Source organism: Pseudorca crassidens, chromosome 7, assembly GCF_039906515.1.
Source record: "Pseudorca crassidens isolate mPseCra1 chromosome 7, mPseCra1.hap1, whole genome shotgun sequence".
NCBI classification, from domain to species: domain Eukaryota; kingdom Metazoa; phylum Chordata; class Mammalia; order Artiodactyla; family Delphinidae; genus Pseudorca; species Pseudorca crassidens.
Genome location: NC_090302.1, coordinates 6325388 through 6351875, shown reverse-complemented (window position 1 = coordinate 6351875; position 26488 = coordinate 6325388). Strand labels below are relative to the sequence as shown.

Sequence of the window (26488 nt, the reverse complement as noted above, 5' to 3'; positions counted from 1 at the left end):
CAGTGTTCTGCAAGAGCACATGGACCTGGAAACCGTGCTGTGGTCCTAGGTTGGGGCCTCTAGGTCCTGGTGCCCCCCCCCGCCCCCGCATCGGGGCTGCTCTTGTAAAGATCTGTCCATGCTTTGGGGCCTCAGCAACTTCTGTGTCCTGCAGGTCCTGGCAAACGTGGCCTATATCATCATAGAGTCCACCGAGGAGGGGACGACTGAGTATGGCTTGTGGAAGGATTCTCTGTTTCTGGTGGACCTGCTGTGCTGTGGAGCCATCCTCTTCCCGGTGGTATGGTGAGTGCCTGCGGGGAGGGAGGCCGCGTGTGCACCGTGGGCTTGTCTGTCCAGCCCGATGGCTGAACCCGCCGTTCCCAAACTGGTCAGAATCACACGGGGCATCTGTTTAAAAATGACAACTTCCTGGGCCCCAGACTCACCTGAATTAGTCTCCAGGGGCAGGACCTTGGAATTTGTATCTCTTTCAGGTTCCCGGGTAGATTGTGATAGCGCTCATCTGGCACAGGCTTTTAGCAGTTCAGACACTAGAGAAGATTCTTGAGATGAGAACTTAGTAGCAACATAAAATAGCAGAATGAATTTAAAGGGAAGGGAGTTGAAGAAAGCCCATACACAGCCTCATCTTGCCGGATTGGGTAGAAAGTGCGGAAGTTTACTAACATAAAACCAGAGATAGTTCTCAGCTCATAAACATTGCAGGTACCTTCAGGATGGTTTGCTTCACTCCTGGAAGTGGCAGGCTTTAGATGCGTGTATGTGTCGTGCTTTGGTTGTGTGTGAAGACACGTTAGTGCCACGTCAGTGGTTGATGAGAAAGAATGTCCTCCTGAGATCTCATCAAAGTGAAGGAAATTCTTGCTTCAATAGGAAGCACTGAGAGGAAGAAGGGCTAACAAAAGTCAGACACTCGCCTTCATAATGACCTCGTTCTGTGGCCACTTGAAAGCAATCAGTTCTTTTAGAATAAAGTTTAAAAATACAGATTTACCTGCCTTTTATTAGAAGTGAGGTGTTCCACTCTGCAGTGCCCCATGCAGTGAATTAATATTTTTAGACTCCTGGGGTCGATCAGGTCATTCAGTTATTCTGATTATTTAGAACATGGTGCCAGTGGAGTGTAATCCTCATTCGGGCCAGTTATTTAGATTCACTCTTAACCCTAACTCTGTCATGCATCGCATGTGTACATGCAGCAGTTCAGTAGATGGAGCAGACAGCTGCCAGCATAGGAGGGAGAGCACGAGTGAGTTTCTTAATCTCCACAACCTCCCCGCATCCTGCCCAGGCTTCTGTAACAGGATGGCCAGCATTGTCTTCAGGCAGAAAGAGCATCTTATTAGGGAATAGAGCCTCAGTCCCCACGGCCACATTTGCACAGTAACATAGGAAGGACCTAGGGGATTGGGGAAGCCCCAGATACACTCTGGAGCTACAAGCAGCCATCTCCTGCCCTTTGTTAATTACAGCACTAAGGAGCAGATGCCAGATGGCAAGATTCTTCAAGGTAACCACTCTGAAAATTGCTGTAAAGTGAAAAAGTCAAGTACTAGAGAGGTAATTTAAGAAACAGTATCAAAGTTTTTTTTAAACATTCAGATTCAGCCAGCTTTGGTTCAGTGTCAGCTTTGTGCCACTTAATTTCACATGTTGCGCCATTCAGTTCTCACAGGTGGGCAAACTGCAGAGGTTTTAGGAGAAATGACTTACTTACAGTTGAGTAGAGAGTGGGCAGCTGTGCCAGGACTGCAGCCTGGGTCTGTGAGATCCCAACCCTCCTCCCCCTGTGCCATGTCTGCTTGTGCTGTGCCCTTCCTCCCACACAGTCCTTCCCTCGGTGCCTGTGAACTCTGCCTAGAACGCTGGTCTACAGCTTCTTTAAGAACGTTCACGTTCCCCTGTCTGACTGGTAATTGGTTACCAGCACCTCACAGCCAGAAAAGATTCCCTAGAGGTTGGCATTTTTTCAGCAAAGTTAGAAATCTCAGGTCGATGAAGTATCGAGTTTGCATGAAGCCTTGTGCTCGCAGCTCCTAGACCTAGACTTCAGAAGTCGGCCTGTGACCTTCTTATGGGGTCCATTCTCTCCAGGTAGCAGGTGAACTCACTGAGGCTCCGTTGTCCTAGCTGTGTTGCGGCGGGGGCGTGGCTGTGGGACTGAGAGATTAGGTAGAAGAAGATGAGGAGTGTTATTGTGTTTTGATCTTTCCCCTCACACCCAGGTCTCTGCCAGGCTTTTTTGAGCCAGCAGAGGGCATCTTTAACCCTCAGGCTTGGGCACCATACGTGCTGAAGGGTTGCTTATCAACAGTCATGTTGTCTAGGGAGAGTGCTCTAAAATCATCTAGTCCAGCCTTTGAAGTTTATAATCGAGAAATTCAAGGCCTCAAGTTACTAGTGCTGAAAATAGAGGAATGCAAATTTGTTAGCTAACTTTTTTGTTCTCCAAATGTTTATTTTTAGGTCAATCAGACATTTACAAGAAGCATCAGCAACAGATGGAAAAGGCAAGTTCCTTTTGGTGCTGGACAGCGTTCCCTAAAGCCACATGCCTGGGCACTGCTGAGGGTGGAGCAGGAAGGCCGGTGCTCAAGGGAGAGCCCTAGGGGCTTTGTAAGAGTAGCCCCGGGTTGTTTGCCGGTGAGGCAGGTGGGGAGCATTACTGAGAGCAGTTGTGTAAGGCCTGGAGGTGACTGCTTATCACCACTCGCGAGTGTGATCTTCACCTTCTCAGAACTGAGTCAGGAGGAGAAAATGTTGTCTTGGAAGGACCAGATAACACTTCACTGTGAGAACAGGGGCTGTTATGGATTGGGAATGGCTATGTGTAAAGCATCCCTTCCTGCTGATTTAACACGCTTTCAAAATAGTTGTGTCAGTATTAATTCAAAAAGAGACTCATGCCAGAAAGAACCTCTGAAACTCTCTGATTTTTAAATGGTTGTGCCATTATAACCCTTTTGCATCTTCTTGATTTTCGAACCATGCCTCCTGAGTCTGAAAAGAAACCACCGAGAAAATGTTTTGCATTTCTGGGCTTATTTGAATAATGTCCATGACGACAGGCTGCCGTGGGCCACGTGGGGATTTCAGGCCACAGCTGGTTGAGGAGGCACGCTCTCTCAAAGGTCCCGTCTGCCTCTGGATCCATGAAATCCCACACCCAGTGCTGGTAGTAATGTTCTTTAAGCCAGATTATTCATTTGTTCTTGTTAAATAAAATTTTGTTGCTGACCTGTTTTCTGATTGTAAAAGTAATGTAGGTTCATTTTGGAAATTTTGGAAAATGGATAGTAGGCACAAAGCTTCCTTCACATTTGCTATACAGTTAATATCACATGATTTTCTTTAAATTGAATTAACCTGACTTCAAGGCTTCATACCAGTGTCAGGCACGATCCCAGCGTTCTTATTGAGAGCACAGTACTCGCTGGGGTATCTCCAGTTTGGGGTCCACAGTAGTTGCTGTCGGGATTCCTGCTGTCTGGGTCCGTGAAGTGCTCTTGCTGTGAGAAGCCTGGTGTGTGAGGGTCATGCCAGGCTGGGAGCCCTGGTACTCAGATTCCAGGCTCCCAAGGTGCCCCCAGCTTCCCAGGTGGCCATAAGGCCCCACTTGCAGAATGTGCCAACTCTCTTTCTAGTCCCAGGAAATAGCTTTTTTTTCCTCTCTCTCTCTCTTCCTTCTAAGGCCCTGGATTCCCTTCTCCCTCTGGAATGCCCTCTGGGATAGATTCTTTTTTACTTTTTTTTAAAATTTATTTATTATTTATTTTTGGCTGCGTTGGGTCTTCATCGCTGCACGCAGGCTTTCTCTAGTTGCGGCGAGCCGGGGCTACTCTTCGTTGCGGTGTGCGGGCTCTATTGCTGTGGCTTCTCTTATTGTGGAGCACAGGCTCTAGGCGCTGCGCCTTCAGTAGTTGTGGCTCATGGGCCCTAGAGCACAGGTTCAGTAGTTGTGGTGCACGAGCTTAGTTTCTCCGCGGCATATGGGATCTTCCCGGACCAGGGCTCGAACCCATGTCCCCTGCATTGGCAGGCGGATTCTTAACCACTGTGCCACCAGGGAACTCCTGGGATAGATTCTTTTCAGTGAGTTTAAGCTGGAACGTGGTCTGCAGAAATCTTTTGCTTTTAGCCTGGCTTTCTGAGTCACGGATCTCAGAGAGCCGTTCTGCCTTCTTGGAGTGTGGGGTAAAGGAAAGCTGCAAAAAATAAACCATGAATTCGAATCTTGATAAAGCACGCTGCCACAAACAAAGTAAAAACCCACCTTCTGGGAACTTATCGTTTGGGCATGTTCTTGCCTTTTTTTTTTTCCTTCTTCTATGCATGTTATATAAAAAGTTGGTTTTATTATTTCTGTAACTTAATGAATAGGTCTTTCTCTTATTTTAATATATTGAAATGAGACATTTTAACTTTTTCATCTTTTTACACTTCAGTAGTTCTGGGTTCATTTTACTGACTGTTTGACTGAAAATGTTCAAAAATCCCAAGGGTAACGTTTTCCAGTTGATAAGTTTTATCTGTACTTTTCTTTTTTTTATTAATTAGTTTATTTGGCTGCGTCAGGTCTTTGTTGCGGCGCATGGGTTTCTCTCTAGCTGTGGTGCGTGGGCTCCAGAGCACGCAGGCTCAGTAGTAGTGGTGTGCAGGCTTAGTTGTCCCACGGTAGTTGCGGCACATGGGCTCTCTAGTTGTGTCGTGCGGGCTCAGTAGTTGCGGTGTGAGGGCTTAGTTGCCCTGCAGCATATGAGATATTAGTTCCCTGACCAGGGGTCGAACTCGCGTACGCTGCATTGGAAGGTGGATTCTTAACCACTGGACTGCCAGAGAAGTCCTATCTGTACTTTTCTTCTTGGCTTCATCCTTACCCCTTTGTGAATTCCTCTATTCCTTCCTCACCACTCCCTTCTCCTCTTTTCCATTGTTCTGATCCTCTGAGACCTCTCTGCCTTCTCCACTTTGCTTTTAGAGGGCTTGGGGGTGACTGTGATAATTAACTGTCTCTGTGACCATTTATTCCATGAGACATTGATTGTTGTTTAGTAAAGTGTCCTGCCTGCGGTGGACAGCACAGCAAGTGAAGCCCAAGATGGGGGGCTCACAGTTGTCCCCCAGCATCTGTAGTAAAGAGAAACTTTATGGAACAGGAACGCTTTTGTCATCCCCTGGGGCATACAAGGCAGTTTCTTGTTTTTTCCACCAGGTGACAGCATGGGACCTCTTCAGCAGAGAGCGAATATGAAAACCAGAAGTCCTGCAGGCACACCAGGACTTTCGTTCCACCGTTCTCGGGGACATACCATTAAGAAAGCACCCATGTCTCATCAGCAGATATCACAAGCCTCTGAAAGAGGGACAGAGTTGATTAGAATAGGGTGTCTTCTCGATTCGTCCTCTTTCACTGAACTGGTTTAGGCTGTGGGGTGCTTTGGAGCCAATCCACAAACGCATATTTCACTCTGAACTTGGAAGAGTGGTTATGCTTGTGACCCTTCCAGAAACAGGGCAGCCACGTCCCCACGTTTGAAGTCTCCCCTGCGGAGAACTCAGGGGCAGCACGCTGTGCTGGCACACCATCCTCGGGCACCTGCTCGGCTACCCCAGGACAGAGGTGAGGCGGCACGGGAGAGCTTGAGTGAGCGCACTGCCCACCGCCTGCTGGTCCTGGAATGTTGCGGGTGACCCTCTCTGCTCCTCAGTTCGCCCGGCCTGAGATCTAGATCCTGGAGGCAGCTGACAGAGCAGAGGCCGTGGGCAGTAAAGTCTCCTGCGGGATTTGGAAGCTTTTGGCCGGATGGAGCCTGACACTTTGGTTCTTCTTCTTAGTCTCATGATTCCACTGACTCATTACATGACCTTGACCGCGACTTGGGCTTAAGAATGTCAGTTTAAGTGCAGTCTAGGCTGACTGATTGCAGGTGGGGGAAAGGCTGTTTGTAGTTGTTCTCCCTGCACTTGGGATTCATATTGCTTTCTTTTCTTTTCTTTTTTTCTTTTTTCTTTTTTGATAGGTAAGAAGTGGATTTATTTAGAGAGAAACACACTCCACAGAGTGTGGGCCATCTCAGAAGGCGAGAGTGGCACCAGGGTACGGGGTTGTCAGTTTTTATAGGAGCGGATAATTTCGTAGGTAATGAGTGGGAGGTGTGCTCCAGCTATCTGGGGGCAGGTAGCTTTCAAAGAGTGTGGGTGTGGATTTGTTTACTTCTTTGTGTCTAGATTCCTTTCGACAGAAGCTGAGAAAGTATAAAGGAAAACATTAAGGGCGAAGCTGCCCACTGTCCTTAAGTCGTGTCTTTGTCTCTCCTGTCACACGTGGTGGCTTCTCTCAGGTGCTCTGTCATTTAGTGTCACTGCCGTGCCACATCCTCTGAGAGGAGGCTTCGTTGAGTCTTCACAGGCACGCCCAGCTCTGCTGCGCTGTGTTTTGCCTTCCAGGAGTCACTGGCTGTTTCTGCCTTTGAGCCTGCACCCTTGTTCCCTTCTCTTCCTCCAGTGTCATTACCTCAGAGGACTGGATTGGGGAGACACACCATACACCTAATTAACAATCTCTGCTTCTGAGCATCTTCTTTTTTCCCCTTTTGTTTCTGAGGAAATTTCAGCGGAAGCCTTCTTCGAAATTTTAGCTTTCACGTGAGCGTCAAAAGCACTTAAACAAATGGTGATTGGCTGGTTGAAGAGGGTATGGAGGAAAGGCTTCATTCCCAGCTGCCACTGTGTTCTGAAAGTAGCTGTGGCCTTGAGAGGGCAGCCGTGCTCAGGAGGGTCCTCAGGATCAGAACTTTTTTCATAATAAGACTTTCGCAGGCTTCTTTGCTGTTCATGTTTGCACTGATGGTGCAGAAGCAGAGGTGGGTAAAACAGCTGGCGCCTTGGCATGATTCAGGACGGTGGCACCGAACTGTTAGTGGCCGCTGCATCCTTCATTACCATCTACTTCCTGGGGGTGAAAAAGGCTCACTTCACTTAAGAATGCCTTGATGAGTTAGGAGAAAGTACTAATGTTATTCAGTCTGGACCCTTGGATATTTGTCTTTACCATCCTGTGTGGAATGGGACATACCCAGGAAGCACTTGTGCATTGTCCCGGGCTGTGGTGGTCATCTTGAGGAAAAGCGTGTGTGCAGTTGTTTGAGTTGTGAGCCAAACTAGCTGCTTTCTCTCGGGACACTGTTTTTATTTGAAAGAATGATGACAGTCCAACTGTGTTTACTCAGACCTGGGCTTTTGACAAACATTTTCCTGAAAATGAACGAAGTGAATGTGTCACTTCATGAAAACAATTTAAAATATTTGCTGTCAGTGATCTAATTTTCACTTGAAAGCACAGATTTTAATTTAGGAAAACTTATAATCTACCACTGTAAGCTTGACGGCTTCCCAGTTCTTAACAGACATCTGGTGTGAGCAGGGGTGATATTAAACAAATGTGACTTTAAAAATATTTTATGATACAAGTTTCAGTATTTCAGAGATCTGCTTAACTCAGTGAAACAATATTTTCTACCTGATCACTGCATGTTACGCAGTCATGCGTGAATAAAAGATCCATTCAGAGTCTAAGATGGACCAGTGGATTTTACTGTGACAGAGTGCGAAAGTTCATTGCTACAGGGACTTACCTGGTGGTGGAGTGGTTAAGAATCTACCTGCCAATGCAGGGGACATGGGTCCGATCCCTGGTCCACGAAGATCCCACGTGCCACGGAGCAACTAAGCCCGTGTGCAACAACTACCAAGCCTGCGCTCTGGAGCCGGCAAGCCACAACTGCTGAAGCCCACGTGCCACAACTACTGAGCCCACGTGCCGCAACTACTGAGCCCGTGTGCTGCAGCTGCTGAAGCCTGTGCACCTAGAGCCCATGCTCCACAGCAGGAGAGGCCACCGCAATGAGAAGCCCACGACCCTGCTCACCACAGCTAGAGAAAGCCCGTGTGCAGCAACAAAGACCCAACACAGCCAAAAATTAAAAAACAAATTTTTTTAAATTAAAAAAACCCAGTAATCTAAAAAAGAAAAGAAAGTTCATTGCTACAGTTTCAGATTCCCTACCTCACCTATCTTTAAGAAGCTACCATTTGTCAAGCTTTAATGCAGAATCAAAGATGACTGTTCACAGTTCTCTGAGAAGGCCGACGTCTGATTAGGCCCTATTTTCTTTATAGACTTCAACCAAAACACTCCCTCACTCCAGATTTGAAGGCAGAAGCAGATACAAGAATCCAGTTGTGTTCTATTAAGCCAGACGTTACAGGAATTTACAAAAATGGAAAACAGTTTCACTCTTCTCATGAAATTTTTTTGAAAGTTATTTTTTAATAAGGAAAACATTGTTTATATTAACATGTAATGGATTATTTATTTTTGTTACTTTTAAATGAATTATTAAATGTTTTTGAAATTTGTTTCAATTTCTAACATGGTAAGTATTGGTAGACTCTACCCACATCAACACAAGCTCTTTGTGGTCCTCAGTAATGTTTTAAAAGTGTGAAGGGGTCCTGGGCTTCCCTGGTGGCGCAGTGGTTGGGAGTCCGCCTGCCGATGCAGGGGACGCGGGTTCATGCCCCGGTCTGGGAGGATCCCACATGCCGTGGAGTGGCTGGGCCCACGAGCCATGGCCGCTGAGCCTGCGCATCCGGAGCCTGTGCTCCGCAACGGGAGAGGCCACAACAGTGAGAGGCCCGCGTACCGCAAAAAAAAAAAAAAAAAAAAAGTGTGAAGGGGTCCTGACACTGAAAGTTTGAGAAACGTGTGTTAGGGACAAGGCTTCTTGAGTCTGGTGGTCAGGATGACCATGAAGGGGAGTGAAAAGCCTGCCTGGTTCTCTTCTCCTGTGCCTACTGAGCCCGTTTCAGACTTACTTGGCCAAATTCTATGACTATTTAAGATGTCTCTTCATTCTGGGCAACTCATGGGGGGGAAAATGTTTCATTTGGATGTATTCATATAAACAGGCCTAATGAAAAACCCACTGATGAGAAAGGAAGAGAAATACCCCTGTCTGTTTTTATAGATAAAGCCTTATTGGAACACAGCTGTGCGGTGTGTATGCCTGTGGTTTGTGGCTGCTTTTGCGCTGAGGTGGCAGAGATCCCCGGCCCGCAAGGCCAGACGCCTACTCTCCAGGCCTGTATAGAAACAGTTTGCCGGCTCCTGGCTGTTGTACTGTTGTAGACATTTAAGAGATACCATTTTAAAAACCGTACCTACAGTGTAGTGCTGTTGACTGACTTCATTCTATACTGAGCACTTTGAAAACTATTAAGCTCACATAGATGTAAGAAATCACTGCTTTTAAGTATTTGCCAAACTCCAACTTTTGTATCCAGAACTGTGTTCTTTGTTGTTTGATTGGAACAATAGCTTTTGCATCTTCATCTGCTCTGGTGTTTTACCTGACCTGTTTACTCTCATGGGAATTGGTACTTTTCTTTAACTAGCAAGATGGCTTTTCGCATGGATCTCCTCTGTTTACCAGCAGGGCTTTGGGTTGTACCCTTCCGCCTGGCCCATGTGAATAAGCACCTCTTCCTCAGTTCCTGGTTATAATTCCAGGTTTGTCCAAGTGGAAACTAAGGTAGCCCCAGATGCACTGATGCTCTAGGCACTGAGGACTGTGATTAGGTTAAACTTGGAGACTCAGGGTCAAACGCCTGGAGGGGAAGAAGGAGGGCAGGAGAAGGGGGAGCCTCCCGGCTGCACATCTGGCGTGATCCCATCTCCTCGGCATGGGGCTGGGGCTGGAGGTGAGGGTTGAGGGCGGTGCTCTAGGACGGGGTGCGGCCTGGGCAAGGCTGATTTCCTCCAGAACTGCCTGCCGTCTGCTAGTGTCTGCCCCGCTGTGGAGTGTAGTCTGTTGGGCTCCTGGCTCTGGAGCGCTGTTTCCTGATGATAGGAGAGAAGAGGCAGAAGAAATGAGATTCCCTTTGTCCGGTCCCTCAGAAGATGTTCATGCTTCCTTTTGTCCGTGGGTAGCTAGAGCATGTACTTGTAAATCCACCTCTGTGCCAGCAGTCTGACGCATACCACGGGAGCACTGTGACAGTCCTCGGCTCCAGAAGGGTGGAGTGTTAGGCAGACCACTTTCTCTCCGGCAGTGTGATAGAAGTACTCATGAAACCTCCTCCCTCTCTTAAGGCACGAGGTGAGGGTGCATATGTCGAGCTCTCAGAAGGGTTCTGTCCTGTGCTCAGGGCCACTTCACTGAAGTGTGTGGCGACCCTCTGACTCTGATGTTCTTCCCGTGGCATCCGGGAGTGCCTTACCCTGGCGTGTGCCACCAGGCACTTCAGGCGCGGCTAGGGGATGCATGGCCTTCAGCAAATTTTCAAACAAGTCTGTGACCCTGGGAAGGGTGAAAACCATAGCTAAGTAAACTGTCATGAAGAGAGAATGAGAGAAAAAAGTGTATTTTATGAGACTGGCTTAATACAGTGATTTTTAATTTTTAAAAAAATTTTATTTATTTGTTTATTTTTGGCTGCGTTGGGTCTTCATTGCTGAGCGGGGGCTACTCTTCGTTGCAGTGCGCAGGCTTCTCACCACGGTGTCTTCTCTTGTTGCAGAGCATGGGCTCTAGGCGTGTGGGCTTCAGTAGTTGTGGCACGTGGGCTCAGTAGTTGTGGCTTGCAGGCTTAGTTGCTCTGCGGCATGTGGGATCTTCCTGGACCAGGGCTTGAACCCATGTCCCCTGCATTGGCAGGCGGATTCTTAAGAACTGCGCCACCAGGGAAGCCCAGTGATTTTTAATTTCTTTAAACACCAAAACCTTCTCATTACTTGCCCTCCGCAGATCACACAAAATTCCTTCAGTGTCGTGAACCTAATCACAGCTTCTAATCAACATTTTGAAGTAATCATTTAGCCAGTGATACCGCCCTGAGTTCATATAATCTACAACCAAAAGCAAAGGGGCCCCTCATGTCCTCAGGCTGAGAACCAGCCTCATCATGGTCACATTACCAGTTTTTTATTAGGCCTTTAAAACATTGGGAACCTAACTGCCTGAGGGGTCCCTCCCTCGGCCACCCAGCGGGCCTGGTCAGTAATCTGGGTTGGCGGCCCACCTTGGCTCCGGGCGTGGTTCCCTGTCTAGGGGTGTCAGCACGCATTTGACTCTGAGAGTCTCGAGACAGACACAGTTGAAACCAGCTCTTCTCCATCACTGCAGTACTCAGGGAGGTCCGGTTCTCTTATTGAGAAGGTGCTATCCGCTGTTAACCAGCTGTGTCTTTAAGCAGTGGGATGTCTGACTTGAATCTGTGCAGTGGGCGGCCCTGGGGCTGGGGGAGTCCCAGTCACTCTACTCAGCTCAGCTCATTGTGGACTTCCAGAGACGGGACGTGACGGGAGGGGCTGACAGGAGCCGAGTCTGAGATCAGCTTGGCCCTGAGGACCCCTCCTCTAGCGGGGCCTTTGGTGTGGTTCTGGAGTATAAGGGAAGCGAAAGGCAGAAATTTGCTTGACTTGACAGTGCAAGTCTTCATAGAATTACTTTCCTTGTGTGGGATGGCCATCAGCCGCTCTCTTGGGCCATTCTTGTTTCTTTCTTTTTATTAGTAATTTAAGATAAAATTTTGCTTACAGTAAGATGCACAGTCATTAACTGTTCAGTTCATGACTTTTGACCACTCCTGGGTCATTGATTTAAGTATATATTGGAAATGTATTTTGAACCACTTTTCACACAACCCTCAACAGTTTGAAGGTCAAAGAGTTTCCTTCTCTAAGTAGTTCTTCTTGTATTAGCGCACCCTTCCCCGTACTTGCTGATACCTTCTCTGTGAGATGCGTTAGTGGAATCTCTTCTTAATGGAGGCCAGAGGGCACCCCATGAGCCGATCACTCCCCAGAAAGGACCCTTTCAGAACAGTGGGGTCCCAGGCCAGTGTGGCCTGGCTTTCAGGTCTGTGCTTGACCGTGAACAGGGGAAGCAGCCCTGTCACCCGTACAGAGTGGGCCTGAGCCCGATGCTGAAGCAGGTTGTGGAAATGGTGCTACTGAGAGTGAGTCAGAGTGAGTCTCCTGCCGTCCAGGCTTTGCCATCACACTCATTTCTTTAATTTTTGTGCTTGACTCAAAATTCCCTCTGAAGCGTGGCAGGGAGGAAGCAGGAGAAAAAGGTGATGGGTGGGTGAGGGTGTTTTTAAGCCCCGAGGCTTTCCTTACTCCCGGGGAAGGATTTTCACCCTTTAAGTGGCTGTCGTGGGCCTTTGCCTCTGTGTGTTCCGTGGATCATCCGGTATTGACTCCTCAGTACTGGATTGCTGGCAGCTCCTGGGCATTGCCCACACTCTGAGCCACCATCACATCCCTGAGCTGCCAGTGGATTACAAAGCTATGAATTGCCTTTCTCTTAGCACAAAGTGTAGGTGTTAAAAGCTTGGTCCTTGGAGGGAGGGACTTGGGTTTGAGCACTGGCCTCCCCACTTACAAGCTCTGTGACCTTGGTAATTTACTAAACTTCTTCAGGCCTGAGTCCTTCATCTGTGAGGCAGTGGTAACAATGCCTCTTCCCTCATAGAGGATGTTGTGAGGATTACATGAGATGAAGCATGAGGGGTGCCCAGGCAGATGCCTGGTGCGTGGTTACCACTCAATAGATGTGACCACCAGCACTATTGTTCTTTTCATTGTCACAGTTCCGAGACCACCCAGGGAAGACCACTGGGGAGGAAGGGGACGACCTGCCTTCTTGCCAGCCTGTTTAGTTCCCCATTGGTGTAAAGAGGAAAGGTGAAAGTCTAGGGAAGGTGTGGTGTTTCCTCTAGGCCAGGCGCGTTTGCTCTTTTGCTACTGCGTCAGAGAACTGACTTGTTAAGTATATGAGAACCTGGGCTCTTCCTGCCTCGTGGGCACTTGTTCTGTGCTCATCAGTAAAAAGCACCTGCCAAAACCCAGAGTCATGGCTGTTTTCCTGAGAGTGAGTGGGAGGAAGAGGAATCCACCAGAGGCCAGCCTTGTAGGAGCTCCTGAAGCAGGTGGACCTGCTGCCTCCCTGCCCCCAATCCCTGCCCTTCCCCATTCCCTGGGAGGCTTTTCAAAATCCTTATAGCCAGGCCCAATTGCAGAAGAATCAGGGGCAACCTGGGCATCTGTCCTTAACTAAAGCTCTCCAGATGATTCTGGTGCTCACCGGTTAAGAGCCATTGCCATAAAGAAATTCTAACCCACCACTAAGACATTCTCCTCTGAAGGAGACCGATGCCCAGAGAAGGAAGTGGCAGGCCAGGCTAGGGCACGCTGAGTTACGATGGTGCGGTGACTAGAATTCGGGTCTCCTGGCTCCTTCCGAGTTATTTTTCCTCTCATCTTGCTCATTCTTTTACCATATTTGCTGTTCCTCGTGGTGGGATCAAAAATAGCCAGCCCAGACGTGGTGAGCCTCACTCCCATGGGAGGCCAGCCCTGCCGCGGCCCAGTAAGCCGCATGCCTTCGGCGCTCTTAGCTGCAGGGAGAGCTTTTTTGGAAGAAAAGCAAGGGGAGGCTTGGGATTCCAGGCTGCGACGTGCTGCATCACTGCCCATTGCAGCACACTGGTGAGGTTGCGCCCTCGGAGCTGGTCCTCCTCTGCTCAGCGTGCTGACTCAGCATGTGCACATGGCAGCCCTGCTTCCAGGAGAGCCCAGGGCCACCACTTGTTCCCGTTTCACTTACTAGAGCCTGGACTCCTGCCAGATGTGGCAGCCACCACAACGCATTTGGTATTGGAAAACTATAAACAGTTGACCCTTGAACAGCGCGGGGCTTGGGGCAGTCGAACCCTCTGCGCAGTCGAAAATCGGTGAGTATAACAGTCACCGCTGTTCTTCCGTATCTGCATTCCACAAACCACGGGTCCCCTAGTACTGTAGTATTTACAGTTGGGGAAAAAAATCCACGTAAGGGTGGACCTGAGCAGTTCCAATCCGTGTTGTTCAAGGATCAGCTGTAATCCTAATACAGTCCTAATGCTGTAACCTCAGACGTTCGTCTAGTGCTTACTGTGTGCTGTTTGTCTTCCACGTACCGTGTCAGTCAATTCCTCCAACCAACCCTAGTGGTAGGTGGTGGTATTCTTGTTTTACAGATGAAGGACTGAGGCTCAGAGAAGTTAGGTGAATTATCTGAGGTCACACAGCTAGTAAACAGCACAGTTGGAATTAGAACCCAAGATGTTCAGATGTGCAGGGCCTACGCTGTTACTCACAACAATAAGTGAGCTTGCTTCCTGCCTTCACAGCCATGGCTGTGACTGGAACACCCATGTGGGACCCGGGAGCCTGATCCCACGAGCAGCAGACTTGCAAACGGATGTCTTTCTTGTGACTGGAAATGATGTCTGTCGTGACTGGTGGGTTTCGGGATCAACCCTGAGCCCTGCGTATTGTGGCTGCATTTCTTAAGAGTCAACACCGGTTGTTCCCGAGGTCCGTTTATCTGTTCCAGCACGTGTCCCGGGATGGCGCGGCATCGGTGCCCGTGCTGACGTTTCCTCGTGTTGCCTGGACGTCATGTGCAGGCTCATTTTTTGACTGCTTCCTGGCCTGCCTGACTTCTCGGAGTGTCTGACAGGCAGCCGTGTGGTGCAGATCGCAGGGGGATGGGAGAGGCAGTGCCTCCCCGCCTTCCTCTGATCCCATGGAGACCTGCGGTGGCCTGACCCCTCTGCTTCCTCTCAGTCAGCCCTCCCTCTGCCCCTGATTTGCTTTCCTGTGATGGCGGGGGGCTCAGACTTCACCTGAAGAATTCTCTCTGGTACTCTCAACTTCATCCCACCCCTCCCTCAGCCACTAAGACAGGATCCACCTTGTTCCCTGGCCCGCCACTGCTCTGCCCTGTCAGACAGGTCCCTTGCCACTTCGAGGAACCTCTACAAATTCAAGGTTTTTTTTTTTTTTTACATCTTTATTGGAGTATAATTGCTTTACAATGGTGTGTTAATTTCTGCTTTATAACAAATTATACATATGTTCCCATATCTCTTCCCTCTTGTGTCTCCCTCCCTCCCACCCTCCCTATCCCACCCCTCCAGGCGGTCACAAAGCACCAAGCTGATCTCCCTGTGCTATGCGGCTGCTTCCCACTAGCTATCCACCTTACGTTTGGTAGTGTATATATGTCCATGCCTCTCTCTCGCTTTGTCACAACTTACCCTTCCCCCTCCCCATATCCTCAAGTCCATTCTCTAGTAGGTCTGTGTCTTTATTCCTGTCTTACCCCTAGGTTCTTCATGACATTTTTTTTCCTTAAATTCCATATATATGTGTTAGCATACGGTATTTGTCTTTCTCTTTCTGACTTACTTCACTCTGTATGACAGACTCTAGGTCTATCCACCTCATTACAAATAGCTCAGTTTCGTTTCTTTTTATGGCTGAGTAATATTCCATTGTATATATGTGCCACATCTTCTTTATCCATTCATCTGATGCTGGACACGTAGGTTTTTTCCATCTCCGGGCTATTGTAAATAGAGCTGCAATGAACATTTTGGTTCATGACTCTTTTTGAATTATGGTTTTCTCAGGGTATATGCCCAGTAGTGGGATTGCTGGGTCATATGGTAGTTCTATTTGTAGTTTTTCAAGGAACCTCCATACTGTTCTCCATAGTGGCTGCACCAATTCACATTCCCACCAGCAGTGCAAGAGTGTTCCCTTTTCTCCACACCCTCTCCAGCGTTTATTGTTTCTAGATTTTTTGATGATGGCCATTCAGGCAGGAATGTACAGTGGAGAAAGGACAGCCTCTTCAGTAAGTGGTGCTGGGAAAACTGGACAGGTACATATAAAAGTATGAGATTAGATCACTCCCTAACACCATACACAAAAATAAGCTCAAAATGGATTAAAGACCTAAATGTAAGGCCAGACACTATCAAACTCTTAGAGGAAAACATAGGCAGAACACTCTATGACATACATCACAGCAAGATCCTTTTTGACCCACCTCCTAGAGAAATGGAAATAAAAACAAAAATAAACAAATGGGACCTAATGAAACTTCAAAGCTTTTGCACAGCAAAGGAAACCATAAACAAGACCGAAAGACAACCCTCAGAATGGGAGAAAATATTTGCAAATGAAGCAACTGACAAAGGATTAATCTCCAAAATTTACAAGCAGCTCATGCAGCTCAATAACAAAAAAACAAACAACCCGATCCAAAAATGGGCAGAAGACCTAAATAGACATTTCTCCAAAGAAGATACACAGACTGGCAACAAACACATGAAAGGATGCTCAGCATCACTAATCATTAGAGAAATGCAAATCAAAACTACAATGAGGTGTCAAATTCAGGGTTTTTGACCTTAGTGGGGCTCTCATTCTTCTTTTTTTTTTTTGTGGCCACACTGCACAGCTTGTGGGATCTTAGTTCCGCGACCAGGGATTGGGCCCTGGCCCTCGGCACTTCCGAGTCCTAACCACTGGACCGCCAGGGAAGCCCCTGGACTCTTATTCTTGACTCTTCCATCTTTTCTCCAGAGAGATTATTCCAAAATGTAGATGTGACTCAGGCTTTGCCCTGCTTGAGATGCTTCAGAGGCTCCCTGGGGCCTTGGCATCAACGAGGAGAGCAGCTCGTGGTCTGCGTCTGACTGAGTTTGGGGCTTTGTCCTCAGCCCAGCCGTGTCCCTAGCCTCTCCGCAGTCCAGCTGCGCTGAGCTGCTTTCTCTGCACCGAGACGTGATACCAGCATCTCCAAACCTTGGTATCTGCTCTTCCCCAACGTTCTCTCTGCTTGGCCTCTCCACTCTCGCTCCCTCCTGAGCCCCCGTCAGGCCTCTGCTTGGACACCACTTCCTTTGGGAATCCTGTCTTTCCTCCCTATCCCCTTAGTCTGAGTTGGGAGCCCTTCAGTTGGGCGTGGCCATGGCAACCATGCATATCCCAGCACAGCACCATGAAATCCAGGAATAGAAACATGCTGCTTCTCTCTGTTGGGCTGATGTTCCTTGTTGAAGCAAAGGCAGGAGATTCATTTGCCAGGATTTATTTCAGCAAGCAAAATTCAGAAGAGACTTGGAAAGCATTTTTATTGTCTAAATGGTCTGGTTGTTGGTGCTGTTTTTTGTCAGTTATTCACAAAGAAGAGGATTGAACGTCCAAATTCAAGACCGATTTGCTTGTTTGGAAGGGGCCCGGTTCTCGTAGGCCACCTGGTTTTATGGGGCAGAGTGCAGGAGCAGCTGGCCATGTCGCTGACTGCCGCCAGTGTAAGCAGAGACTCGCACGCAGAGAGGAACACAGAAGGAACGCTGGTTCATGCAAACGTGCAGAGTTTGAAATCTGGTGACATAGTTATCCGACACTTCTGTTTTAACATCTTGACCTCGTGAAGCCTCTCCTGTCCCCCAGGCGGGGAGGAGAACCTGACCCCACATCCGCACCGCCCAGTACTCTGTGCGCTTAGCATTGTGAGTGGATGGCCAGTGATCCAGTGCCTCTCCTTCCCTAAGGGATGGCAGCCACCCCTGGGGCAGGCGCCGTGGTCACTGCTGCATCCAGGGGCCTGGCCCAGAGTCAGAGTAGATGAAGAAGGACGGAGAACCAGAGAGATTTAATTTAAAAAATAGCAAGACTGCCAGAGGGGTTGCTAGATAAGAAAGCTGTTGCCGATCTGCCTGCTTCATTTAGCTTCTTCAGGTGTTACCTGAGTGCACGAGTCCATCACAGCTCTGTATGTGGGTATTATAGCCTCTCGATTTGGGGAGTTAGAATTTCTCAGATTTTCTGAACCTCCTCTCATTGACACACTCGGTTTCTCAGAGCGGATTCTTGCAGATACTGTTAGTTGATAATCACCTTGAAGATTAATTCAGGATTCCAGGAATCCTAAGCTTGACTGCCCCCCGACTAATCATGAGCCAGAGGAGGGAGACAGAAGGAAGTCGCTCCTTCACCACCCACAGTTCCATTCCTAAAGGGAACCACTAATTAAATGTTACTGAGCAAAATTAATTTGCCTCCTGCAGGGAGGTTTATGATGAATGAAAGGATTGCCAGTCGGGGAGGGAGCCAGGCTACCCTCTGTGGTCATCAATATTTCATGGCCATTGGCGGTGGCAGGAAGCTAGCTGTCCTGGCTCCCTGACCTTGAGCAATCTTGAAGGTAGGGCAAAGCTGGGGAGGTTGTATTTCAAGGGCTCTGTTACAAGACACTTAGTGAAAACCTAAGTGAAATTTGCAAGATGCACCCATGGGTTAATTGAATTTATACCCTCAGTTAGCTGGAGGCTCCCCTGGATGGGGCTCAGGGACCCACCTGGGACTGGTCCTATTGGGGGGTGCAGCCCTGTAGCCACAGTGGCAGAGCTGAAATGTTTAATGATGGCTTTGGGGGTGGCGGGGGAAGAGTCCTGATTGGTAGTGTCTGCTGATTTCTGTGGTGTCACTGTATTCTCAGCGTGGCTGTTTAAAGCTTCGGAACGTGGAGTGGGGAGGTGCACTGGTTTACTGGAGCTGGGAGTCCCAGCATGTTGCCGCCACAGCTCCCAAATTCTTCCTGGTGACTGGGGGAGACCCTGCCAAACTGCATTTCCAGAAATACAGATGTGCCCCCGACCCCTTGGGCGGTACCCATGTGCATTAGACTTGGCCTCTTGACTGAGAGGGTACCTGAATATGATGGGCTTTAAGAATGAGAAAAGAAGTAGCCTCTCATTTTGTTCCTTTCTTCTCCCCAGCTGCCATTAACTTGGCAAAGCTGAAACTTTTCAGACATTACTACGTCTTGGTGAGTAAAAAATTCCTAAATTTGTAAGTGAGGTCAATTCATGGAGTAGAACTAGTGAACTTCCAAAACACTGGTAAAAGCACAGGAAGTGCTGCCTGGAGCTGCGTGTGGGCTTCGTTTACAAAACCAGATGGGGGCCGTGGACGTGGGAAATTAAATATCTGAGTTACTTCTTCTTAAATTTTAGTTTTAAATTTGGCTTCAAATACTCAGAAAATTAATACATGCTTGATATTTTTAAAATGCAGGATTATAGGAACACAGCAAAAGCCCCTTATGACCCCGACCTTCTATACCCCTTCCCCTTTTCTTCCTCCTCCCCCAGGTATTATGGTTAACAGTTCAGTGGTTATTTTGCTAGATTCCTTTCTAGGCATATGCCATGCATAGCTGTTCCTTTGACTTGCTTTTTAAAAAATTCATTTACAAAAATGGGATCATATCTACAAACAGGACTGGAATGAACATGAAAAGTCCATATAAACGTAGCACCAAAGGCAGGACTTACTATAAGTTATTAGAGTCATAATTTCCTGGACTATATAAGGTATAGATTTCTTTTAGAATTTGCTTCCGTACTAGTAAATGAAAGCTTCTGAGTCATCTTCATCTGTGGTTTTGGCATTGACTGTCACTTTGCACAGTCCCCTGCAAGCCTGTCTGCCCTGGGTGCGGTCCCAGTGAGCCGTCCACTCTCGAGGGGTCAGCATGTTGAATCCTTTTCACGTCCTCTCTTACTAGAATGCTTAGGATTATTGGTACTTCCTCTGAGCGTGGACCTCAAACATTTGCAGCATCTGCTGAAGAGACTAAAAATCAGTATTTTCCCTGTGTGGCTTTATTTCGCTATTACTGCTGGAAAATATTTCTCAAATCCTGGGAATAAAAAACTATTACCCTTTGGGGCTTGAAATCAGTGGGTTATGTATGAGAATTAGGCGACGAAGGGGTTACTCAGGAATTAAGAGCAACTACAGCAAAGTGTCCTCCCAGTGGGTGTGACTGTGATCAGTCAATATCTTGGTCACCTAGAGAAAAAGAAGAAATCCTTTCTAGTGTAACTAGCAGAGCATCTGTCTCTCTGCCATGTTTATTAATTAGCACTGTAAGTGTCAAATGATCTTCAGGTAATTCTGTTTTCTCTTTTATAGTTAATTTGTGAAAGCAGGTCATTGGAAGAAAGGGGTGCCATAATTTCTATGTTGATTTTATTTCTTGTTTTCTTTGCTCCTCATATAGATCGTATGTTACATATACTTCACCAGGATTATTGCATTTCTCCTCAAACTTGCTGTTCCGTTCCAGTGGAAGTGGCTCTACCAGGTATGCTGCTCACAGGGGACAGTGCCAGAGAATTTGTGTCTGAGGATGAAGCCTTAGGGTGTAACTTAAGATCGTTACTAATTTATTTGGCAGTGGCCACTAAGACCTTTTGTCTCTTCCGGTCTGCAATTAAGACGATATGTTTGTCCAGGAAAGCTGCTGGATTACATGAGAAATCTGGAAGTAATTGCATTATTGATTTTAGTTTTCAATTTTAAAAGTTTTTGCAGAGAAAAGCCTCAGGCCGAGAAAGACTTGCCCTGTATAATTAAAATCTAGATGAAGCCAGTTATAGGGCTTAGAATAGCTTGGAATCCAGACCTCCCTTTTTCTTGCCCATTATTACTATTTCAATAACAAAGTATCTTTGCAATATACTAGAACTAGTTTAACTACTAGGGTAGCCGCCATATGATTTCGAGACTTCTTTCTGGAGGCCCTCACTTGGTGCTTTAGACACTGTAGGAAAATGTATGTATGTAATGAGCTCTTAAAGGGCGCCAATGAAGACACTTAAAGCAAGGAGTCTCCCATATCATCTCTGGGCAGAATGCTCCTAGCTAAGGCTTCAGCAAATCCTCTAAGGAAAACGCTCCCCAGCGGTCAGCTCTGGCATTTGAGTGACTGAACGGCGAGTGGTCGGGGGGAGGGGGTCAGTTTGTTTAGTTCCACTGCTTTCTGAAGAACAATATTCTAATCCCTTTATTTGGGGGTGGTTTTAAAATTTGCAGCTCCTGGATGAAATGGCCACGCTGGTGTTCTTTGTTCTAACGGGGTATAAGTTCCGTCCAGCTTCAGATAACCCCTACCTACAACTTTCTCAGGAAGAAGATGACTTGGAAATGGAATCTGTGTAAGAATCTCCTTTTTTCCCTTCCCTCCCTCGCCCCTCACGTAACTAAGAGCAGCGTGGTATGAACTGGAGCAGCTACTCTCCGCAGTTTGTTGCTCCAGAGGTTGTCCCTCTATTTTTTTTTTTTTTTTTTCCGGTACGCGGGCCTCTCACTGTTGCGGCCTCTCCCGTTGCGGAGCACATGCTCCGGACGCGCAGGCTCAGCGGCCATGGCTCACAGGCCCAGCCGCTCCACGGCATGTGGGATCTTCCCAGACCGGGGCACGAACCCGTTGTTCCCTTCATTGGCATGCAGACTTTCAACCACTGCGCCCACCAGGGAAGCCCCTCATTGTAGTTTTGATTTGCATTTCTCTAATGATTAGTCATGTTGAGCATCCTTTCATGTGTTTCTTGGCAATCTGTATATCTTCTTTGGAGAAATGTCTATTTAGGTCTTCTGCCCAGTTTTGGATTGGGCTGTTTGTTTTATTGATATTGAGCTGCATGAGCTGCTTGTAAATTTTGGAGATTAATCCTTTGTCAGTTGCTTCATTTGCAAATATTTTCTCCCATTCTGAGGGTTGTCTTTTGGTCTTGTTTATGGTTTCCTTTGCTGTGCAAAAGCTTTGAAGTTTCATTAGGTCCCATTTGTTTATTTTTGTTTTTATTTCCATTTCTCTAGGAGGTGGGTCAAAAAGGATCTTGCTGTGATTTATGTCATGGAGTGTTCTCCCTATATTTCCCTCTAAGAGTTTGATAGTTTCTGGCATTACATTTAGGTCTTTAATCCATTTTGAGTTTATTTTTGTGTATGGTGTTAGAGAGTGCTCCAATTTCATTCTTTTACATGTAGCTGTCCAGTTTTCCCAGCACCACTTATTGAAGAGGCTGTCTTTTCTCCATTGTATATTTTTGCCTCCTTTATCAAAAATAAGATGACCATATGTGCATGGGTTTATCTCTGGGCTTTCTATCCTGTTTGATTGATCTATGTTTCTGTTTTTGTGCCAGTACCATACTGTCTTGATTACTGTAGCTTTGTAGTATAGTCTGAAGTCAGGGAGCCTGATTCCTCCTGCTCCGTTTTTCTTTCTCAAGATTGCTTTGGCTCTTTGGGCTCTTTGGTGTTTCCATACAAATTGTGAAACTTTTTATTCTATTTCTGTGAAAAATGCCGTTGGTAGTTTGATAGGAATTGCATTGAATCTGTAGATTGCTTTGGGTAATATAGTCATTTTCACAATGTAGATTCTTCCGGTCCAAGAACATGGTATATCTCTCCATCTGTTTGTATAATCTTTCATTTCTTTTTTTTTTTACATATGGTGTTTTTTTTGAATTTTATTTATTTTTTTATACAGCAGGTTCTTATTAGTTATCCATTTTATACATATTAGTGTATATATATCAATCCCAATCTCCCAATTTAATTTCTTTCATCAGTGTATTACAGTTTTCTGCATACAGGTCTTTTGTCTCCTTAGGTAGGCTTATTCCTAGGTATTTTATTCTTTTTGTTGCAGTGGTAAATGGGAGTGTTTTCTTAATTTCTCTTTCAGATTTTTCATCATTAGTGGATAGGAATGCAAGAGATTTTCTGTGCATTAATTTTGTATCCTGCTACTTTACCAAATTCATTGATTAGCTCTAGTAGTTTTCTGGTAGCATCTTTAGGATGCTCTATGTATAGTATCACGTCATCTACAAACAGTGACAGTTTTACTTCTTTTCCGATTGGGATTCCTTTTACTTCTTTTTATTTTCTGATTGCTGTGACTAAAACTTCCAAAACTATGTTGAGTAATAGTGGTGAGAGTGGACAACCTTGTCTTGTTCCTGATCTTAGTGGAAATGGTTTCAGTTTTTCACCATTGAGACCAATGTTGGCTGTGGGTTTGTCATATATGGCCTTTATTATGTTGAGGTAAGTTCCCTCTATGCCTGCTTTCTGGAGGGTTTTTATCATAAATGGGGTTGAATTTTGTTGAAAGCTTTCTCTGCATCTATTGAGATGATCATATGGTTTTTCTCCTTCAGTTTGTTAATATAGTGTATCACGTTGATTTGCCTATATTGAAGAATCCCTGCATTCCTGGGATAAACCCCACTTGATCATGAGGATCGAGTGTATGATCCTTTTAATGTGCTGTTGGATTCTGTTTCCTAGTATTTTGTTGAGTATTTCTGCATCTATGTTCATCAGTGATATTGGCCTGTAGTTTTCTTTCTTTGTGACATCTTTGTCTGGTTTTGGTGTCAGGGTGATGGTGGCCTCATAGAATGAGTTTGGGAGTGTTCCTCCCTCTGCTATATTTTGGAAGAGTTTGAGAAGGATAGGTGTTAGCTCTTGTCTAAATGTTTGATAGAATTTGCCTGTGAAGCCTTCTGGTCCTGGACTTTTGTTTGTTGGAAGATTTTTAATGACAGTCCTAATTTCATTGCTAGTGATAGGTCTGTTCATATTTTCTATTTCTTCCTGGTTCAGTCTCGGAACGTTGTGCATTTCTAAGAATTTGTCCATTTCTTCCAGGTTGTCCATTTTATTGACATATAGTTGCTTGCAGTAATCTCTCATGATCATTTGTATTTCTGCAGTGTCAGTTGTTACTTCTTTTTCATTTCTATTTGTTTTGATTTGAGTCTTCTCTCTTTTTTTCTTGATGAGTCTGGCTAATGGTTTATCAATTTTGTTTATCTTCTCAAAGAACCAGCTTTTAGTTTTATTGATCTTTGCTATTGTTTCCTTCATTTCTTTTTCATTTATTTCTGATCTGATCTTTATGATTTCTCTCCTTCTGCTTACTTTGGGGTTTTTTGGTTCTTCTTTCTGTAATTGCTTTAGGTGTAAGGTTTGGTTGTGTATTTGAGATGTTTCTTGTTTCTTGAGGTAGGATTGTATTGCTAACTTCCCTCTTAGAACTGCTTTTGCTGCATCCCATAGGTTTTGGGTTGTCGTGTTTTCATTGTCATTTGTTTCTAGGTATTTTTTCATTTCCTCTTTGATTTCTTCAGTGATCTCTTGGTTATTTAACCTCCATGTGTTTCTGTTTTTTACAGATCTTTTCCTGTAATTGATATCTTGTCTCATAGCAGTGTGGTTGGAAAAGCTGCTTGATAAGATTTCAGTTTTCTTAAATTTACCAAGGCTTGATTTGTGACCCAAGATATGATCTGTCCTGGAGAGTGTCCCATGAGCACTTGGGAAGAAAGTGTATTCTGTTGTTTTTCGTTGGAATGTCCTATAAATATCAATTAAGTCTATCTTGTTTAATGTATCTTTTAAAGCTTGTGTTTCCTTATTTTCATTTTGGATAATCTGTCCCTTGGTGAAAGTGGGGTGTTAAAGTCCCCTACTATTGTGTTACTGTCAATTTCCCCTTTTATGGCTGTTAGCATTTGCCTTATGTGTTGCGGTGCTCCATTGTTAGGTGCATAAATATTTACAGTTGTTACATCTTCTTCTTGGTTTGATCCCTTGATCATTATGTAGTGTCCTCCTTTGTCTCTTGTAATAGTCTTTATTTTATTTTTATTTTTTTGCGGTACGCGGACCTCTCAATGTTGTGGCCTCTCCCGTTGCGGAGCACAGGCTCTGGACGCGCAGGCTCAGTGGCCATGGCTCACGGGCCCAGCCGCTCCGCGGCATGTGGGATCTTCCCGGACCAGGGCACAAACCTGTGTCCCCTGCATCAGCAGGCAGACTCTCAACCACTGCGCCACCAGGAAGCCCATAGTCTATTTTAAAGTCTATTCTGTCTGATATAAGAATTGCTACTCTAGCTTTCTTTTGATTTCCATTTGCATGGATTATCTTTTTCCATCCCCTCACTTTCAGTCTGTATGTGTCCCTAGGTCTGAAGTGGGTCTCTTGTAGACAGCACATATACGGGTCTTGTTTTTGTCTCCATTCAGCCAGTCTGTGTCTTTTGGTTGGAGCAATTAATCCATTTACATTTCAGGTAATTATCGATATGTATGTTCCTATTACCATTTTCTTAATTGTTTTGGGTTTGTTATTGTAGGTCTTTTCCTTCTCTTGTGTTTCCTGCCTACAGAAGTTCCTTTAGCATTCATTGTAAAGCTTGTTTGGTGGTGCTGAATTCTCTTAGCTTTTGCTTGTCTGTATAGGTTTTAATTTCTCTATTGAATCTGAATGAGATCCTTGCTTGGTAGAGTAATATTGGTTGTAGGTTTTTCCCTTTCATCACTTTAGATATGTCCTGCCACTCCCTTCTGGCTTGCAGAGTTTCTGCTGAAAGATCAGCTGTTAACCTTATGGGGATTCCCTTGTATATTATTTGTTGTTTTTCCCTTGCTGCTTTTAATATTTTTTCTTTGTATTTAATTTTTGATAGTGTGATTAAAATGTGTCTTGGCCTGTTTCTCCTTGGATTTATCCTGTATGGGACTCTCTGTGCTTCCTGGACTTGATTGACCATTTCCTTTCCCATATTAGGGAAGTTTTCAACTATAATCTCTTCAAATATTTTCTCAGTCCCTTTTTTTTTCTCTTCTTCTGCAACCCCTGTAATTCGAATGTTGGTGCGTTTAGTGTTGTCCCAGAGGTCTCTGAGACTGTCCTCAATTCTCTTCATTCTTTTTTCTTTATTCTACTCTGCGGTAGTTATTTCCACTATTTTATCTTCCAGGTCACTTATCCGTTCTTCTGTCTCAGTTATTCTGCTATTGATTCCTTCTAGAGAATTTTTAATTTCATTTATTGTGTTGTTCATCATTGTTTGTTTGCTCTTTAGTTCTTCTAGGTCATTGTTAAACGTTTCTTGTATTTTCTCCATTCTGTTTCCAAGATTTTGGATCATCTTTACTATCATTACTCTGAATTCTTTTTCAGGTAGACTGCCTACTTCTTGTTCATTTGTTAGGTCTGGTGGGTTTTTGCCTTGCTCCTTCATCTGCTGTGTGTTTCTCTGTCTTCTCATTTTCCTTAACTTACTGTGTTTGGGGTCTCTTTTTCGCAGGCTGCAGGTTCATAGTTCCTGTTGTTTTTGGTGTCTCCTCCCAATGGCTAAGGGGTTGGTTCAGGGGTTTGTGTAGGCTTCATGGTAGAGGGGACTGGTGCCTGTGTTCTGGTGGATGAGGCTGGATCTTGTCTTTCTGGTGTGCAGGTCTGCGTCCAGTGGTGTGTTTTGGGGTGTCTGACCTTATTATGATTTTAGGCAGCCTCTCTGCTAATGGGTGGGGTGTGTTCCTGTCTTGCTAGTTGTTTGGCATAGGGTGTCCAGCACTGTAGCTTGCTGGTCGTTGAGTGGAGCTGGGTCTTAGCATTGAGATGGAGATCTCTGGGAGAGCTTTTCCTGTTTGATATTACATGGAGCCAGGAGGTCTCTGGTGGACCAATGTCTTGAACTCGGCTCTCCCACCTCAGAGGCACAGGCCTGACACCCAGCTGGAGCACCAAGACCCTGTCAGCCACGTGGCCTCTTAATAAATGTTTAAGTGTATAATACAGTGTTGCTAATTATAGCCACAGTGTTTTACAGCATGTATATGGAACTTAATCATCTTGCATAACTGCTTTTTAAGACATGCTCCCAGGCTGCCTTAAATCAAGGTAGCCATTCCTTCCGTT

The 26488-nt window shown here is 45.9% G+C and overlaps 1 protein-coding gene across 1 annotated transcript in view; it reads left to right on the top strand.

Moving 5' to 3' along the window:
- Positions 1–26488, top strand: part of GPR107 (G protein-coupled receptor 107) — a 73931-nt gene that overhangs the window by 35469 nt on the left and 11974 nt on the right. Inside the window, exons 13-17 of the mRNA XM_067742983.1 lie at positions 155–285; positions 2470–2513; positions 18691–18740; positions 19980–20063; positions 20795–20916. Of these exons, the coding sequence (XP_067599084.1) occupies positions 155–285; positions 2470–2513; positions 18691–18740; positions 19980–20063; positions 20795–20916 (431 nt within the window). The remainder of the gene's footprint in view (positions 1–154; positions 286–2469; positions 2514–18690; positions 18741–19979; positions 20064–20794; positions 20917–26488) is intronic.